The sequence below is a fragment of the Terrapene carolina genome, unplaced genomic scaffold (assembly GCF_002925995.2).
Source record: "Terrapene carolina triunguis isolate 2854851 unplaced genomic scaffold, T_m_triunguis-2.0 Scaffold58, whole genome shotgun sequence".
Taxonomy (NCBI): Eukaryota; Metazoa; Chordata; order Testudines; family Emydidae; genus Terrapene; species Terrapene triunguis.
The window spans coordinates 25,647,620-25,668,063 of NW_020664409.1; the positions used below are offsets into that span (position 1 = coordinate 25,647,620).

The following is a 20,444-nucleotide window of genomic DNA, read 5'->3' on the forward strand; positions in this document are numbered from 1 at the left end:
AAAACGGAAAGAACAGGAAACAGGCTTAACCACTACTATGAGACAAAAGACCTTGTAGGGGCTGTTAAATTCAAAACTAAGGTCATAAAGGCAAGTAGTTTATGGGTAATAGGTACAGTTTCAGAGGAAGGATAGCTTCCTGTAAGGGAAATTCTCCTCTGTATTCAGAGAAATCAGGCAAGCCCTGATTGCCATTCAGACTAACATTGGGAAAAATCACACATTCCCCAGAGACTCCTGGGATTAAAAGTGATAGTTATTTTACCATTTTTAGGTGAGCTGTACTGAACAGGAGCTGCCTACACCTGTTCTACACTCAAACACTAAGCCTTCTCCCCAGAAACAACCCCCCCCACTTGTTAAATCTTACAGCCCCCCACTCTTACATTATACTTTCACCAACCCATCATTCACAGACTGCTCTCATGCCACACCTCAATGATGACAATCCCATTAGCAAGGCCAGCTCTGTGCCCCACTACTGACACAAAGGACCCTTGAGCTCTCCCCAGCTGCTGTGGCGCTTTCAAGGCTACAAACACTCTTGTGCCTCTATGCATGCTCAATGTACTCAGTTTAGTTCAAGAGTGTTAGGTATATTTAAACTTTTGCTAATAATGGGATTTTTGCTTCTCCAAAGGGCTAGTTGGTGGCATGTACTCTTTGGGGGTAACTCTCAAGCAACTGAGACCCTGATGCAATGATCACAGCTCTGGTTTGAATCTTATCTTGGGCAAAAAATATGTTGGTAAAGACCATGAGCCATCAGAAAGTTTTTTTTTCCCCCAGGAGGCTGATGAAATTATTTGGATTATTAACTCTACCCTGCATGCCCTATGGGACACATCAAATTTCAGGGCAATTCAAGCAACCATGCAGATTTTAGAGCACCTAAAGTTGAGCTTTAAACAGAAAGCTGGGCTACAGCTTAACTACAGTAGAGTTGGCAGTCCACTATAAATTTGCTTAGTCACAGTTGAGGAGCTCCTTCTTCAAGTAGTCTTCAGAGGACCCTGAACCCTTAGCCTGAGAGATATCTCACTATCTTGAAACAGGCATTTGGGATGGGATGAGGAATTTGTAGAGAAGACTATAATAGACAGAAAAATGGTTACACCTATTGTGATGGGGCAAGGCCAGATGGCTGCAGTAAAGTAGTGAGGAACAGGTATGTTAGCCCCAGGCTAAACAAATCCCTGGTATCATGGTAACCAAATGGCAGTTGCTCCAGGTTAATCAAGACACCTGGGGCCAATTAAGATCCTTCTAGAAGGCAGGAGAGACAGCTAGATTGATTGGGACACCTGAAACCAATCAAGGACTGGCTGGAACTAGTTAAAAGCTTCCCAGTTAGTCAGTGCTGTGTGGGTGTCAGGAGCTATAGGAGGTAGCTGTGCTGTTGGAGGAACGAAGTAGTACGAATCCATTTCAGGTGCAAGGAAGGAGGCCCTGAGATAATTGTGAAGAAGATATTGAGTGGGAGCTGCTGTGGGGAAGTAGCCCAGGGAATTGTACACGCCCTATTTCCAAAGAGTCAGCTTCCATAGCTGCTAAGTTTAGGATCCCTGGGCTGGAGCCCAGAGTAGAGGGCGGGCCCGGGCTCCCCCTCTCCCCTCCCCGATTAATCACTGATACTGGGAGACAACAGAGACTGTGTGAGGGAGGGTTGTTTCTCCTCACCTCCCTTGCTGGCTTATGATGAAAATGGCTCAGTAGACTGTGACCCTTGCCTCTAGAGAGAGAAGGGCTATGTGGAGGGTCACAGTGAGCCTCTGAGGCTAGCAAAATCCGCCAGGAAACGCAGGACCCACGGAGTCAAGGACAGAACTTTGTCACACTATCTCTAAACTGAGTCTCTAAATCCTAGTCAAGACAATTCCTTAAAAAGGTATGATGTTAGATCACGTTAGCTAGCTTGATCTAACTAAGATCTACTTAAAAAACACTACTAAAGACAACGCAAGTTGTACTTCTGCATGTGCCAAACTGGCAAGTTGGCTTTAATTTGTCCAGTTTAGCTAAATTACAAACTTCCCCTGTGCTCAGTAACATTTCAGAATGCATTAGATCAAGCTAACCAAGATGATCCAACTTCATATATTCACATCCTAGAATAACATTAAGCCTTTAAGGACTTAGTCCTAGGCTGTTCAGAAATGTAGTCCTTTTCATTTAAGCAAAGGACTTTGTTTTGAGGAATTCTTGGTACATATTGCGAAGGCCAATTTAGAAGACTCAGACAGACTGGTGGAAAGGCTTTTCTACTGACATCACTTTTTTGCAAAAGTCAATCATCAGAGAACAACCCCTTCCCTGATTATAAGCTCCCAGCCATCCCACAGGAGAAAAAAAAGAACTAGACACGGATGATTATAGTTTTCTTCTTTAGGAGATACAGCAGTAGCAACAGAACTGAACCCACAGGCTTCTCTGCCACTAGTGCCCACCAGTGGTAAGAAGAATGCCTGGAAAATGCACAAAAGAAGGACAGAGGAAGAATTGATATAAAAAAAAAATGTGAACAAAGCAAAGTCTACACTCCAAGATAGTGCCCTACCCTGTTGGAAATGGCATGCTTAGGTCTCACCAGTTATCCCAACCTATTTCCCATAACCCCGAAAGACAACCATCTGACAGTCACTTGGGCTATGTCTATACCACTACCACTTATGTTGGTATAACTTATGTCACTCAGGGTGTAAATAAGCCACCCCCCGAGCGACCCAAGTTACACTGACCTAAGCTGTCAAGGCCAAATCCCCACTCTGTCACTTTGAGTACAGAAGGTGGGGGCCCACAAGGATTTTAAAAATTAATACTTGCCACTCCAGGCTTGTATTAAACTCCCAAGGTTACAGCTTTTCTCTGATCTTGGCTTGGTAAACGCTGCCACCACCCAAATGAAAAAACCCCTTTGGATCCAGGAAAGAGCACTGGGGAATTCCTCCCTGTGGGGTACCCTCAAGTCCTTTCATCCCCCCTCTGGGAAAAAGCTGAGAAAGAAAACAAAGGAAATTAGCTTTTGCTACCAGCTTATCAAACATGCACAAACCTCTTAGGACACCAAAAATCCAATCCTGTTCTTAAAAATGGTAAATGTTATTAAAAACAAAAAAGAAGAAAATACATCTGGAACTCAAGCTTTTGCTAGATTTTTAAAAGAGCAATTCCAAAAATTAAGCACCCAAAATAGCTTTCTTGAGGGTTAGCTTAAAGGTTACAAGCAAACAAAAGCATCTGGTATTAGCACAGAGGAGTCCACAAGCCTTAAAAAAAACAAACAGAAATAAACCTAATGACGTCTTCCTAAACATTCCTAATTTACTTACATATTTGGGATGTTAAAAGTAGTTCTAGATATGATCTGATGATTTTCATATCTGGTTTAAAACTTTACACAGCATTCCTGCTGTCCCGTCTCTTCTTCCCAGAGAGAAGAACAGACAAAGGGAAAGTTTCTTTCCCAATTTTAAGAAGTTCTAGCTTTCCCTCTTTTGGTCAGGTGCCCACTTTTTTTTTGGTTTTTAAAAACCACACACACCAGGGGGACTTTTTAACCCTTTACTGGTAAAGCAAGTAGAGAACAGCTACCAAGAGGGATTTTACAGCTAACTGGCTGTCTGTCCATCAAAGGGAGTTCCCCCACACACACGTCATTTATCACATAAGCTCTGGAATAGACAGTGCTATGTCAGCAGGAGAGCTTCTCCCATTGACTTAGAGCAGCTACACTAGAGAACTACTGTGGCGCAGCTGCACCGCTGTAAGCTCTCTAGTGTAGCCATAGCCTGAGCAAACTCCCCTTCCCTGCCACAATCCTGTACATAGGAACTAGTGTAACTGACTGCTGCATCTGCTCTTAGCTCTATGCACCAGGAAGAGAAAGAAAGTAAGCAAAGCAGGGGGAGAGTCTGACTAGCAGGCTGCTTGCCCCTTTTGTATCTTTTTCTCTTGAAGGGAAACCTAAATGGAGATGGAAACAGGATCTAAGAAATTTAGAACAAAACTATTAATTTATATTTTTGTATTAGGCCTTTAAATTAATATACTGAAGACAAATCATCCTTTTACCGAAGGACTGTTTTCTGAAAAAGGCTGGAAGAGGTGAAAATCTAATGTGTACTAAAAGAGGATTAACAGTCACTTATCACACAGACTTAAAAAGCCTTTAAGCATACGGAGCCTTGAATTATAGACTCAGAGACTTTACGGTCAGAAGGGACCAATATGATCGTCTAGTCTGACCTCCTAAACAACGCAGGCCGCAGAATCTCACCCACCCACTCCCGCAACAAACCCCTAACCTATGTCTGAGCCATTGAAGCCCTCAAATCATGGTTTAAAGACTTCAGGGTGCAGGGAGTCCTCCAGCAAGTGACCCCGTGCCCCACGCTACAGAGGAAGGCGAAAAACCCCCAGGGCCTCTGCCAATCTGCCCTGGAGGAAAATTCCTTCTCGACCCCAAATATGGCGATCAGCTAAACCCTGAGCACGTGGGCAAGACTCACCAGCCAGACATCCAGGAAAGAATTCTCTGTAGTAACTCAGATGCCACCCCATCTAACATCCCATCAGGCATATTTACCGCTAATAGTCAAACATCAATTGCCAAAATTAGGCTATCCCATCATACCATCCCCTCCATAAACTTATCAAGCTTAGTCTTGAAGCCAGATATGTCTTTTGCCTCCACTGCTCCTCTTGGAAGGCTGTTCCAGAACTTTACTCTTCTGATGGTTAGAAACCTTCATCTAATTTCAAGTCTAAACTTCCTGATGGCCAATTTATATCCATTTCTTCTTGTGTCCAAATTGGTACTGAGCTTAAATAATTCCTCTCCCTACCTGGTATTTATCCCTCCAATATATTTATAAAGAGCAATTATATCTCCCCTCAGCCTTCTTTTGGTTAAGCTAAACAAGCTGAGCTCTTTGAGTCTCCTTTCATAAGACAGATTTTCCATTCCTCAGATCATTCTAGTAGCCCTTCTCTTTACCTGTTCCAGTTTGAATTCATCCTCCTTAAACATGGGAGACCAGAACTGCACACAGTATTCCAGATGAGGTCTCACCAGTGCCTTGTATAACGGTACTAACACCTCCTTATCTTTACTGGAAATACCTCGCCTAATGCATCCCAAGACTGCATTAGCTTTTTTCACGGCCATATTACATTGGCAGCTCATAGTCATCCTGTGATCAACCAATACTCAGAGGTCTTTCTCCTTCTCTGTTACGTCTAACTGATAAGTCCCCAGCTTATAACAAAAATTCTTGTTATTAATCCCTAAATGCATGACCTTGCACTTTTCACTATTAAATTTCATCCTATTACTATTACTCCAGTTTACAAGGTCATCCAGATCTTCCTGTATGATATCCTGGTCCTTCTTTGTATTGGCAATACCTCTTCAGCTTTGTGTCATCCGCAAACTTTATTAGCGCACTCCCACTTTTTGCGCCAAGGTCAGTAATAAAAAGATTAAATAAGATTGGCCCCAAAATTGATCCCTGAGGAACTCCACTAGTAACCTCTCTCCAGCCTGACAGTTCACCTTTCAGTATGACCCGCTGTAGTCTCCCCTTTAACCAGTTTCTTATCCACCTTTCAATTTTCATATTGATCCCCATCTTTTCCAATTAAACTAATAATTCCCCATGTGGAACCGTATCAAATGCCTTACTGAAACCGAGGTAAATTAGATCCACTGCGTTTCCTTTATCTAAAAAATCTGTTACCTTCTCAAAGAAGGAGATCAGGTTGGTTTGGCATGATCTACCTTTTGTAAAACCATGTTGTATTTTGTCCCAATTACCACTGACCTCAACGTCCTTAACTACTTTCTCCTTCAAAATTTTTTCCAAGACCTTGCATACTACAGATGTCAAACTGACAGGCCTGTAGTTACCCGGATCATTTTTTTTTTCCTTTCATAAAAATAGGAACTATGTTAGCAATTCTCCAGTCATACGGTACAACTCCTGAGTTTACAGATTCATTAAAAATTCTTGCTAATGGGCTTGCAATTTCATGTGCCAGTTCCTTTAATATTCTTGGGTGAAGATTATCTGGGCCCCCTGTTTTAGTCCCATTAAGCTGTTGGCCTAAGCCCATTATGCTTAGGCTTACCTGTTTTAATCCATTTTCAAGCAGCTTCAATGCTGTACTACATTCTGAAAGTTCCTGTCTTTCACAATCACCTCTTGGCACTTCTGGTGACACCAGCTGATGGAAATAGGCTTCCAGTTGGTTGTCATAGAACTCTTCATCGTCAATATCATCATCATCATCATCATCTATCGATATACAGAAATGCATTAAAAGTTTGTATTGCTAGAGATGTATAAATTATATATATGGATAAAAATGACCCCTATTACCATAGCATCAGTGCATGTCATAATATTCAATGTACTGAACATCACAACACCCTTATGAGGCAAGGAAATACTATTGCCCCCATGTTATCAACAGAGAACTGAGGCAAAGAGACTATGACTTACCCAATGTTACACAAGAAAACTATGGTAAAGCAAGCAATTGGACCTGGATCTGCAAAGTACAGCTAATTGGGATTTATTTATTTTTTTATTTTTTTGATAAAATGTCTTTACTAAAAAATGCCAATTACTCAAAACAAAAATGTTGCAGGAAGGGATTGGTTTTCATCAGTTTCTCAACTCAATTTTGAAAAAAGTTTCAAAGTTGTCTAAACTAGATGTTTTGACATTTTCTAAACAAAATGAATTATAAACTTTTACAGTATTTTGAATGTAAGCTAATTAAGTACAAAGCCTTTTTAAAATAAAAATGGTCAAAATTGAAACCTAGTTATTAAGTTGATCAACAGGTACATAATTTGTCAATCTAAGAGAAATTGTTTTCCCATCCGTTAAAAATTTTGGAAATTCTTCCTATTCCTGAATCAGGATGAAAAATTAAAATTTCGAATGCTCTCACAAACCAAAAAGCCCAAATGTTTTTTCAATTCAAGTCAGTTGAAACATTTACTTATACTTTTAGTTACATTTTTGTAACCATGCTGAAGATTAATCTGATAGTGCTTTTAAAAACACCCACCACTGTTTCAGTACATATTTAACTGAAGTGGTAGCTATCACTAAGCGTGTGTCTACACTCAGACACTCGTGCTGGTCTGTGCCTGTTGACTCAGGATAGCGAGACTCACGCTAAGGAGTCGTTTAATTGCAGCGTAGACATTCGGGCTTGAGCTGGAACCTGGGCTCTAGGATCCTGCAAGGTGGGAGGGTCCCAGAACTCCAGCTGCAGCCCGAGCCTGAAAGGCTACACTGCAATTAAACAGCCCAAGCCCCACAAGCCTGAGTGATCTGGCACAGGCCAGCCGTGAGTATCTAATTGCAGTGTAGACATACCCTAAGAGACCAACGCCCTTTACAAATGGCTGGTCTCCTACTAGAAAGCCGATAATATAGTCTGCTACTGTAACTGCAACTCAGTATCTTAAGGAATGACAACAGTAAAGCTTTCAGAACTACTGTAAAATGTATTTTAAATATTAAATTAACACCAAGATTTGCTCTTATTTCATTGCAGTCATGAGAACATTTTATGCTACACTATATTTTTTTCTAAAAATGCTTTAAGAAGATAGTCTCCTAAAGGAGTTGAATAGAGATATTAAGCAAAAGTTTGTTTTCAGAGTAAAGAAAGCAAATTTGTCTTCAAATTGATTTGGACATTTGAGATTTTCTGGCAATTTTATCTTCACAATAGACACAGTTAGGAATGCCATGCATACCCACAAGGGAGCAGAGTTGGTTGTATTAGTCTTTAATCATTACTTACGTTCCACACCCACCCCAAACCCCTACAGAGCCATTCTCGTTCAGTGAACAGAATGGGCAGTCTTCAGGGTAGTCACACAGATTCATAGATTCTGAGGTCAGAAGGGTCCATTATGATCATCTTGTCTGACCTCCTGTATAACAGGCCACAGAACTTACAAAATAATTTCAAAAGCATCTCTTTTAGAAAAGCATCCAATCTTGATTTAAAAGTGATCAGCGATGGAGAGCATCACAATACTTGATAAATTGGTACAATGGTTAATTATCCTCACAGTTAAAAATTTACACCTGAGTTTGTCTAGCTTCAAATTCCAGGCATTGGATGATGTTATACCATTGCTAGATTGAAGAGCCCATTATCAAGTATTTGTTCCCTATGTATATGCTTAAAGACTAATTAAATCACCTCAAACTTCTTTGTTAAGTTAGGCCGAAAGAGCTCAATCTGTTTGCCACTATAAGTTATGTTTTCTAACCCTTCAATCATTCTCATGGCTCTTCTCTGAGCCCTCTCAAATTTATCCCTAAGCCTCAATTCCCCATTTGTACATTGGGAATAATGATCTGCTATCTCACAAGGTAGCCATCAAGATAAGCTAATGTTTGCAAGCTTCAGATACCAGTAGTTCTCAACCAGTGGTACACTTACCGCTGGGGGTATGCAGAGGTCTTCCAGGCGTTACAGCAACTCATCTAGATATTTGCCTAGTTTTACAACAGGCTACATAAAAAGCACTAATGAAGTCAGTATAAACTAAAATTTCATACGGGCAATGACTTGTTTATACTGCTCTCTACACTATGCACTGAAATGTAAGTACAATACTTATATTCCAATTGATTTATAATTATATGGCAAAAAAGAGAAAGTAAGCAATTTTTCAGTAATATTGTGCTACGACACTTCGTATTTTTATACAATACAGTAAGAGATCAGGCCACATTTTAAATGAAGATAAAAATAAATACTGAGTAGCTTCATCATTCCCTAAATATAATGCATCCTGTGCACCAAATGAGAAAATGAAGTTACTCACCTTGCGCAGAAACAATGGTTCTTCGAGATGTGTCCCCCTATCGGTGTTTTACTATAGGTGTATCTGCGTCCATGTGCTTCTGATCGGAGATCTTTGGTAGCAGTGTCCGTCCACCTGCACATGCATTCCTCCACCTCATGCTCTGCCTCAAGGCTAATTAGTGCTGTGCAGGTGAGCTACCCTCAGTTCCTTCTCTACCACAGAGTCCTTATCAAGAACTCCAAAGTAGAGAGGAGGGGGGCAGGTTGTGGAGGACCCATGGGGGGCACATCTTGAAGAACCATTGTTACTGCACAAGGTGAGTAACTTCCTCTTCTTCTTTGAGTAGTGTCCCTATGGGTGCTCCAGTGTGGGTGACTCCTGAGCAGTACCCAGATAGAAGGTTGGGGCTTCAGCGTTGAGCCTTTTATGGATGATAATACTGCACAGCTAACGCTAGCATCAGAAGCAGAGTTCCCAGTAATTGCATTGTGTTCTGCAAAGGTATGCATGGACGCCCAAGTGGCTGCTCTTCAGATTTCCAAGTTGGGACATTCTTGAGGAAGGCAACCGAGGAGGCAACCAACCTTGTGGAGTGTGTGCAGTTCCAGATGGAGGTATTATACTGCGAACCTGATAGCAGCATTTGATACAGTAAGAGACCCATTTGGAGAGCCTTTGGCTGATATTGCCACACCTTTAGACTGATCTGCAATGGAAAGGAAGAGCTTAGGAGATTTCCTAAAAGCCTTCGTTTTATCCAGGTAGAAGGCCAGGGCTCTCCCTAACATCTAGCATGTGTAGTATGGCCTCTGTTATCATGGTAAAGTTTAGGATAAAAGGTCAGGAGGTGAACTGGTTGGTTCATGTGAAAAGATGAGGTCATCTAGGGTATGAACTTTGAGTGTGGCCCGAGAGTAACCTTGTCGTTAAAGAAGACCGTAAAACTGGGGTGCACAATAAATGTCACTATTTCCCCTATTCTTCTCGCCAAGGTGATGGCGACCAGAAATGCCGTTTTCATTGACAGGTGTGTGAACAAACAAGTGATTATAGGTTCAAAGGGCAGTCTAGTCAGGCTCTTTAAAATTAAGTTCCTACCCAGCATGGGACTGGATGTCTGGGCTGGGCAAAGAGGTTTGCTATGCTCTTGAGCAACCTCTTTGTAGTTGAGTGAGAAAACTGAGTATCCCTCTATTTGTTGATGGCCACCAGGTGTACGTTGAGTGAACTGAAAGATAACCCTGATTTCTTGAGTCAGTTTGTCATTTAAAACTATGGGGGAGAGTAGCAGATGCCAGGGTAATTTGCCTGGAATTGCACCAAACTTGAAACCTGGTCCACTTTTGTAGGTAAATTTTACAGGTAGCTGATTTCCTACTGTGTAGTAACACTTCTTGCATCTCCACAGAGCAGGAGCTCTCTGTGTTGGAACCAGGAAGTAACCAGGCCTTAAGCCAGAGTATCCGCAGGTTGCAATGGAGAGTGCGTCCTTCGTTCTGCGAGAAGAGGTAAGGAGTGAGTTGAAGAGAGATCCGTGGACACCGCCAGGTACAGGTACATCTGTCTTGGCCAGGTGGGAGCAATCAGTATGACATTTGATTTTTCTCTTTTTATTTTTAACAGGACCTTCAACAGCAGAGGGAACGGGAGAAAGGCATGTAGAAGGCCCTCGTTCCATGGAAGGAGGAGAGCATCCCAAATGAGTGCTGTCGAAGGCCTGCCTTGGAACAATAGCATAGGCATTTCTTGTTCAGGTAAGTGGCCTATCGTCTTTATCCCCCATTGACAAAATAGGTTGTCAAGTACTGCTGGGTTCATTTCCCACTTGTGGTCGTGTGAGAACTTGCGACTCAGACGGTCTGTTGTTGTGTTCTGCACTCCTGGTAGATAGGTCACTGATATTAGAACATTGTGGGAAATGCACCTGTTCCAGAGCTTTAGCGCTTCTGCGCAGAAGGCGGATGACCTGGTGCCCCCAATAATTTATGTAGTACATGCACACAATGTTGTCTGTCATGACTTTTGTGTGTGTACTTCTGATCAGTGGAAGAAAGTGAGTGCAAGCACTCATGACCACTCTGAATTCAAGGAGGTTGATGTAGAGAGTATCCTCCGCAGGCAACCATTTGCCCTGAATCGTGAGGTGGTTGAGTTGGGCACTTCAACCTATGAGGGATGCATCCATAGTGAGAAGTATTGAGGTGGTGGCTGTGTGAACGAGACACCTGTGCAAATGTTTGTTGGGTCTTTTCACCAATCCAAGGAGTGTTTGGCCCAGGAAGGCATCGAGAAAGGTTTGTCTAACCTGTCATTGGCCTGTGAACCAAGCTGAACCACATCTGCAGGCCCCTTACATGAAGTCTGGCATGAGATATTACCAACGTGCCTGCCGCCATGGGTCCCAGAAGCTGGAGGCAATGTCTGGCTGACATTTCAGGCCTGGTTTCCACTGTCTCTATAAGCACAGACAGGCTGTGAAATCTGTGCTGTGGAAGGAGAGCTCTTGTTTGCAGTGAATCGGGATCAGCCCCTATAAATTCGAAGCATTGTACCAAAGTTAGGGTTGATTTTTGGATGTTAATTAGTATGCCCCGTTTCAGGAATACATCCACAATTCTGTGGATGGCCGCAGGGCTTCTTCGAAGGAGTGGGCCCTGAGAAGACAGTCATCTAAATATGGCTAGATCATGATCCCCTGGGTATGTAGGTGGGCCGCCACTATGGACAGAACCTTGTTGACTACTTTGGGAGCCGGTGAGAGGCCAAAAGAGTACACTGTACTGGCAATGGTCCTGACCCAGAGTATATCGGAGGAAACATCTGTGGGATGGCAGGATCGATATGTAGAAATATGCATCCTGGAGGTCAAGAATCAATCTCCCCCGTTGTAGAGATGGAATAATTGCAGCTAGTGTGACCATCTTGCATTTTTGAGCCTTTGTGTGTTTGTTCAGTGCTCTGAGATCCAGTATGGAGCTACATCCTCCCTTTTTCTTGGGGAACAGAAAATATCGAGAGTAAAACACTTTGCCTTTGAGATGAAGTGGGATGGGTTCTATGGCTCTTAGGCAGAGGAGGTGATCTCTCTCTTAATAGTCTCTTGTGAGAAGGGTCCCTGAAGAGGGATGGGGTGGGGAGAAGGTAGGTGAAGTGGATCAAATATCCATGGGACATCATTTCCAAAACCCATCTGTCAGAACACCTGCGCCAACCGCCAGAGGATCCAGCCACCAGTTGAGGGAGGAGAAAAAACTGGTGGAGGTACTGTGATAACCAAGTCCAGAGGGTGGTGGTTTGGCGAGTACAATGAGGTCAGCCATGCCTGGAGGAACCTGAGGCATAGTCTTGTGTACTGCACCACGTATGTAAATGCAGCCATGTGGCCCAAAAGCCTCAAACGACTCTAGGCTGTTGTAATCAGGTGGTCCTTGAGGCGTAGAATCAGGGACTTGATTGTCTGAAATCGATCTTCTGGGAGGAAGGCTCTGGCCTGGGTAGAGTCGAGCACCGCTCCAATAAACTCTATCCTCTGCACTGGAGTGAGGGTGGATTTCAGAATGTTTATTAGCAGGCCTAGGGCCTTGAATGTTGACTGGATAAGGTGGATGCTGGACTCCACCTGATCCCTGACCAGCCAGTCATCCAGATATGGGTAGACATGCACCCCTTGTCCCTTCGATTAGGCTGCAACTACCGCCATGCACTTTGGAAACGCTCGCTGGGTTGCTGACAGGACAAACAGAAGACTGCGAATTGGTAGTGTGTGTGGTTCATGATAAACCTGAGGAACCTTCTGTGTCCTTGAAAGATCAACATGTGAAAGTAGGCACATCTCTAATCGAGGGTGGCGTACCAGTCCCCTGGATCCAGGGAGGGAATAATGGAAGCCAAGGAGACCAAAAGGAACTTCAGCTTCCTAAGGTAACTGAGGAGCTGGCACAGGTCTAGAATAGCTCTGAGACCACTCTTGACTTTTGGAATTAGGAAATAATGGGAGTAAAATCCTTTGTCCCTTAGATCTCTTCCACAACTCCCACTCAAAGGAACGACTGAACTTCCTAGGCCAGAAGTTGCTCGTGAGAGGGGTCCCTGAGGAGGGACAGAGAGGGAGGGTGGGAAGGAGGGGCAGAACTGAACTGGAGGGTATATCCCACTTCCACTGTGTTCAGTACACAACAGTCTGTAGTGATACGGGTCCAGACCCAGCTGAAGTGGGACAAACGGTCCATAGACAAAGGAGAAACAGGATCCAGAAACCTGTACAACATCCTTGAGCATCCTATCAAAAAAAGCATCATGTGGCATCGGAAGGAACTATTTAGATTTTATAGCAATGTCCACCACTATCTTGTCTAGCTTCTCACTGAAAATCATGGCTTTTGTAAATTTGGCAGAGCACAGCACCTGCTTTGAGTAGCCATCCACCTTCCAGGGTGAAGCTATTGGTGGCGCCTGGTTACTGATCTGGAGGCCACAGCTTTGACTGAGAATCTCATCACATTCATTGCGACATCAGTAGGGGGACCATACGTCCTGTTTTGGCCGGGACAGTCCTGGACATCCTGATTTTCTTTTTTTTTGGCAAAACTGGGCATTTGCTCTTGCCATCTGATCATCAGCTGGCAAGAGCAAACACCACAAAATCCCAGTTTTGCCAAAAAGTGGGGTGTGCCCCTCAAGGGTGGCACAGAGGAATGTTCGGAGGAGCAGCTCAGGCCAGCCGTGCACAGGGGGACGGGGTCAGGCGAGCCCTGCACTGGGTCTCATTTTCCCTTTGGGAAATATGGTCACTCTTGGAATCAGCAACTAATGCTGTTGCCAGGGAAACTTTCTTTAATGTAGAGCCAAAATCAGGGTGATCTCTATTCTTGAGGGCTCGGCGATCTTCCAGCTAGGAGAGAGATGCCCTAGCAAAGCAAGCAGCTTCAAGGCATGCCCTGAGTGAGGAGGCCTCAGAGCCTTTTTTGAGAGTGGCCTCCATTTTTCTATCCATGGGGGTTTTATGCAACAATGCCTCTTCTGAGGGGATAACCATATCTTTGTTAAGGGAAGCTACAGTAGCAGCAATCTTCGTATCTCAGTAATTGGGACTCAGGTGCTATAGGATTCAGGAACCAAAAGTTCATTTTTGTTCATGTGCTTGCCCTTATCTGGCTTACCCCATTCATCCCCGATTACTACTTTGAAGGAGGAGTGCAGAAGAATCATGTCCTCAAAGTAGGATTTCGAGAGGATAAATTTGCTAAGAGGTTTATTCTTAGGATTTTGCTCAGATTCAATCTGAATAGTGCACACAACCTTGTTGCACATAACCTTTGCTGAGTCTTTCCCTGGTCCTGATCAAAGTCCCAGCCCGACAATTCACCATCCTCTATAGAGGAGGGAGAAGAGGAAGACGACTCATACCTCCTAGATCTTTATGCTTTTCTTTTTCTGCTTTGATTTTTTAGCTCGCTTAGAGAGTGTACGAACTCCGTCGCAGCTTTGGTTCAGCCTTTTGCAGCTATCCTTGCTGAGGTCCTCTTGCAAGATCTCTAGCTGAGCCATCGCCTGCTGGGACCAATTCCCTAGGGAGGGAGGGAAACACTTCCAGAACCCTCCTGGCCAAATTTGGAAGGATGGGAGTGCTGATAAACCCTGCTTTTCCAAGAGCGCTCAGAAACCATTTTAGGACTGGGGGGGAGGGGAGAAGGAGGAGGAGTGTGACCCCTCAAGTCTGCCATCTGTGTTCTCCAGGGGCCCCTTGGAACTTTCCCCTTGAGTTGGCTGACCAGGGTCCTCCTCATCCTTGGCCAGAGCAGGGAGAGGCTCTAGACTTCTGGTCCATTTTTCCTGTGTCGGTGTTGTGGCTGCTTCTGCGCATACAGGATCCCATGTGCCAGTCTGACTAATTGCCAAAGGACCTAACAGAGTCAGGGACAGAAGGCTGGGGGCAGGCTGGGCACAACTCACCATCTGCCAAGTCTGGGAGGGCAGTCTCACAAATGGGGTACTGTTTGGATTTCACTTAGTGCTTTTTAAGCTGCTCTGCCATACCTGGAAGTGCAGAGGAGCCAGCAGGGAAGCACTGCAGCTGAGGCTCTGGGGGCGAGTTCCAACACCCAGCTAAAAAACTGGCACATTGGGAGAAGGGAAGTCATTGCTTACTACAACCCAAATGTTGACCAAAAAAATATTAAGCAGATGTGAAGATGAAAGCTATAAAAATCACCATCCGCACACTGCCACAGAGGCAGAGAAACTGGAAGCAAGCAGGAGCTGTGGCCAGACTATGCGACTCCCAAAGTCTGATTTGCCTCCATGAACTTCAGAGAGAGAAGAGCAGCCCACACCTCAAGAACTGTGGGAGATGCTGAGATGAAGAAAGTCTTTAATTGCATACTATCATAACGCATGTGCTCTAGGAGACAGAATTAAGGTTGACTGAACTTCTGCAAATTTCAGTCCCCTGACACTGCAATTTAAGTAAGTTTCTTTTAACTTTTTTTGTATGCAATATACAAGTAAGGTTAAAAGTCTCACAAATTGGAAATAAAGAACTAGAAGGTTTCAAGTGTGCACTTCTAAGTCTACGATTCAGGCTTAAATGTTCAGTTGTTCTGTCACAACAGACAACTAGTTATAGTTGTATTCACTACCCCAAGTTGCTAGTCTCTATGTAAATTGACCGCTTTTCTCCTTAAACTTTTGATTCACAGCACCAACAGAGCACAGTTCATCTTTTAAGTTCTAGCTAGCTAAAATCATGTCAGTTAATACCAAGTTCATCAATGAATTCTCTATGCACCAATATTCTAACAGCCGTAGGGTGCCTCTGGGAAGGTACCTTTAATTGTAGAAGTTTACTTACTCATTTTAAGCATAACTTCCAAAAAAAAAATAAAAAAAATCTAGCCTTAAATTTTAGAGGTACTTTATTTTCATCAAAGTTTATGCTCCTCTCATGCAGGATTAGTAGCGAGAGTGGATTCATGTCATTAAAAAAGTTATCTGTTGGAACCAATATACATGAAAACATGCTACAAGTTAAATTATAATATACTGTACCAGTTGAGTTTCCTTCTAGGCTTGCAAGAGACAGCAGTTTCTCATTTTCTAAGAAACCTGAAAGACTTGTGCTGAAATGGTCACTTAAGTTGGTGGAAGGTGAATTTTTTTCTCCAGGTTCAGGTGCACCAATCTATGAAAAAATTAAAGCATATAAGTGCTTAAGCGTTCTCAACTACTGTATAAATCAGTAGTTTAAACAGCTTCTTCATATGTTAGTCACTTTCTTTAGTAATCTAACCACGACTCTTCCCTCTCTTTGCATTCTCTCACCATGAGTTCTGGTTGTGATGCACCTTGTGTTCTCCTTGCAGCCATTCCCAGAAAGAGTAATAGAGACAGATACAGGAGCTTGGAAAGTAGAGAGGAAAAGGCTAACTCTTAACCATATTAAATGTTTAAAGATTTCTAGATGGAAAGCTAAGCACTTGAAGTTTTCCATGTGGAAAAAAAAAAAAAAGAGTCATTACTCCCATATCCTACAATGAAGCATCCAGAAGGACTTGCTTGAACAGGGCTCATGACCTGTTAAAGCAAAACTCCAGCCCCTGTGGGCCTCATACACCAACCCAATTGAAATTGTTGCATGGAAAGTCACACAATTATTGAAAAGTTAGTTTTGAAATTTTGTTTTAGCTGAATCCAGTTAACTAAAAATGAAGTATTTTAAAAATTCTATACCTTTGAGATCTACATACACTTATACACATTTATATCATATCAACCCCGTAACAAGCAGATGATTCATTCCAATTCCACTTGTAAGACTATCAACAAACACTGAGAACTTACAGAAATGACAGAACTTATTGGATGTGATTCAAGTAGGGCCTTATGAATAAGGAATCAATTTTTAGGAGTTTAAAGGCAATTAGTAGTCCCCTCTAAAATGAGGGATTAAACTACCTAGGACAAAATTCAAATTATCTGGGTGACTCATTGCAAGATCAACATCCCTTTTTCCAGAAATCAAGTTTTGAAGTTAAAGGGAAAGCCATCAAGCCATTATTTGGCAAATCTGCAAAATGTCAGTAGCAAGTTATTTCTGCCTTTATTACTGTGAATTATGTTGCAACGTGGAGGATGTTACAAATTTAAGGGACACAGAAGATAATAAACTGAGCCAGTAAGGTTTGTTTCTCTCTACAGAAAACTTATCCCCTTATTTATGTTAATACAGTTTTTCTTGTTTAAAAAGAGTTCTTTAGTTTCCCAGCACATGGAACAGATTTACCTGGTTTTCCTTTTTACTTTGTGGCAGTGAACATATTCCAATGGACAAATCTGTAACAAAAAAAGAATTATTTAACAGCACCTTGAATTTGTTCCTATATTACACTACTAAATTTGTATATTCACACTTCCCTTGCGAACAAGGAATAATTATAACTACAACAAACTAAGCTTCTTGGGGCAAGGATTTGTTATTTAGTTTGTCAAGTATTATGCACACTTTACGGTACCATAAAATAAGTTACCTTATGACAAAATCCACATTTATGGGATTATGTATTTCTGATTATTCTTATTACACTAATATCAAGATACCCCCAATAGAAATTGGGGCTTCATGGTGACTGGCAGTGCACAAACTGAACAAGAGAATGTTTACTCCAAGGTCTTAGAATCTACTTAAACAAGATAGGATGGGAGGGAAATAGAGGGTTGAAATGACTTGCTGAAGATCACAGAGTCAGTGGCAGACACTGAAATAAAGGTCTTTTGAGTCTCAGGCCTGGTCTACATGGGGGATGCGGGGGGAGCTAAGTTGGTCTAAATTACGCAACTTCAGCTACGAAAATAGCGTAGCTGAAATCAACGTACTCAGAGCTACTTAACACGGTGTCTTCACTGCAGTAGGTCGACTGCTGCCGCTCCCCCGTCGACTCCTCCTATGCTTCTCGCGCCGGTGGAGTACCAGAGTTGACGGGAGAGCGCTCGGCGGTCAATTTATCGCGTCTTCGCTAGACGCGATAAATTGACCCTGCTGGATCAATCGCTCCGGAGGTAAGTATAGACATGCCCTCTGTGCTATGTTCTAGCCACTGCGTCACACTGTTTCTTTCATCACTTACAATTACCTTGTGTTCCCTTCCATACATTACCCACACATTGTTTCAATTACTGTATTTTAAGCTCTTTGTGAGCAGAGGGTCCTTTCTTTTTGTCTTTGTATAGTACCTAGCACTTAGGGCTCTGAACCCAAAGTGGGATCTCTAGGTACCAGTGCAATAGGGAAAAAAAACACCAACAACTTGGCATGAACCACTGCCTTGACAAATTCACTAATCCAGAATTTATTCTTATTGGGCTACAGAAATGTTTCAAGCTCAAGTGGACCAAAGATGTTACCGAAAGGCATTGGTATCACGTAATATAATTCTGGAATACTCAACAGTTAACTTTGCAAGCTTCCCAGTTCCAAACAAAAAAAAACAAACAAACCACAACTGAAGTTTGTCTTGGCATTTTTGCAATGGTTACTTCTTCCTATAAAATAGGAGTGGGTATTTTAGTCCAAGATTACTGCTGAAATTTCAAGAAATCTGTTTTATGTTCAAGAGGAACTATTTTCTAGTTTCATTAGGCCACTAAAGTGGATGCATCTTTTCTAGTCTGATATTTTTATAACTAGCTAGTATTTCCCATTGAATGGAGCAACAGGAATATAGGAGAGAGACCTCACTATTGATGCATAAAATATTTATTATTAAAAATAATATTGTTTTACAGTGCAATTAATCATAATTTTTTAATCATTTGACAGCCCTATTGAAAATATAACAATATCTGTGAATATTCTAGTTACGTTGTAAAACATTCAGACTGGCTAAAGAAACTGCAGGAGTTTTCTGCTTTGTGTCCCCAAGAACAAGCAAATTTCACTAAGATTTCCCTACTTACCTCTAAAAGAGTTTATATAAATTCAAAAAAGTCTGTATTTTAAACTATTTCTTTTATACTATGTTTTGAAAAATGGATGTAAGCTTGGTTGTTGTAACTGGTGCTTTATATAGAATATTTGATGGAAGCTTTAATTGTAAAGACCAACTGGTAAGCACAAAAAAAGACTTCAGAGAAAAGTAACACTGAAGCTCTTTATCAAACCATAAAAATATAGGGATAAAGTGCTCCTAAGAAGAGCTGGCCTACCATTTCTTGCTGCTCTAAACTAAATAAATATTTTTAATAGTTTATAAAATAAAATTACTTGACTTCTAACAATTTAAAGTTATCCTTTTCTACCCCCACAGGACTTCAGCAGCTATGAAGAATGCAAATTTTCTCTCAGTTTTTTGTGGGGTTTTGTTTCGGTTTTCTCTCTCTCTCCCTCTCTCTCTTTTTTTGGGGGGGAGGGGGGAAGGGAGGGTTGGACAGGGAACCAAAGTACAAATAGAGCATTTTATGGAGTCCCTGGGGTTTCCTAATATTTGCACTCAAATATTGGAAAGCTATTTTAATAAAATACTGACAACATTTTTTTAAGATCAGGTTACTTATTACTATCTTGCTTCCCCTTAACTCTCTATTCTTATTTCACGGCAGCATGATTTTAGCAGCTGGTATTCCAAACCACTGGAGTTAGGTATTAATGTATCATGTCATTTGAAAACTATACTAAATGTTTTTAGACGATATAAAGCAAGATCTAGAAGTCAGTGCAACTGAAGGTAATGGTCACTGAATTCATATCAGAGTGGAAGAGGAAAAAGGAAAGATGCTAATAAAAATATGATTTTGTGGTTTCATACCTGATAAATAAGTGATGTATACCACTGGAATACTGAAACCTACAATTTTCCAGTAGTGTTCAGGATTAGTTTCTAGTTTACCATTTGTAAGACATCAGACCGGAGATTTGTCACTGGCCCCATAGTCTTGCTTTTCTTTTTTACCACAGATTTAGACTTAATATAACAAGTCCCAGACCAAAGACTAATTGATTTGTAGAGAATGGAAACTGAATTAAAGATTTCCAGTAGAGAAGAGCTATTCTTATTTATGTTATACCAAAACAAAATACACCAGAACAAAGATGTAAGTACATTGGACCACTAAGTGCAAGAATTTCTAAAAGTTAAATACCTTCCAAGTGTTCAACTGGTAATATGTCAAACAAGGTATCTTGACTGAGACTTGAACACTCAGCGATGGCATTCTGGTTGTGCCCTCTTTGTATTAAGTTGGACTCTTTCAAGCCATCAGAAACAGGTTGAGCTTCTGTAATTAGTGTGGTAACTCCCCTAGAAAAATAAATAAATTTAGTGACACTTTACTTAAGCCAAAATTTGATCACAATCAGTATACAATTTCTCTTACTTTGTGGACATAAGTGTGTCTTTATTCTCTTTATAACCCAGAGTACAAACACTGCTGTCTAACCTAGCCCTGATATATTTAAAGATTGTTATAAAATGGCGAGAAATGTCTGCTACCTATTAAAAGAATACTGAACTTTAAAAATCTAGTCACTTCCAAAGTAGTAGTTCAAAGTACTACTTGTCACTGAGTCTCCGCTAACCATTTGTGGTTTTGACAAATAGGAAAA

General features: G+C 41.8%; 1 protein-coding gene across 1 annotated transcript in view; it reads right to left on the minus strand.

Moving 5' to 3' along the window:
- The window catches only part of CEP192 (centrosomal protein 192), a 170,208-nt gene that overhangs the window by 136,663 nt on the left and 13,101 nt on the right, over positions 1-20,444 (minus strand). Inside the window, exons 4-7 of the mRNA XM_029913877.1 lie at positions 19,982-20,139; positions 17,130-17,179; positions 15,896-16,028; positions 6,130-6,296 (exon numbers count right to left, since the gene is read on the minus strand). Of these exons, the coding sequence (XP_029769737.1) occupies positions 6,130-6,296; positions 15,896-16,028; positions 17,130-17,179; positions 19,982-20,139 (508 nt within the window). The remainder of the gene's footprint in view (positions 1-6,129; positions 6,297-15,895; positions 16,029-17,129; positions 17,180-19,981; positions 20,140-20,444) is intronic.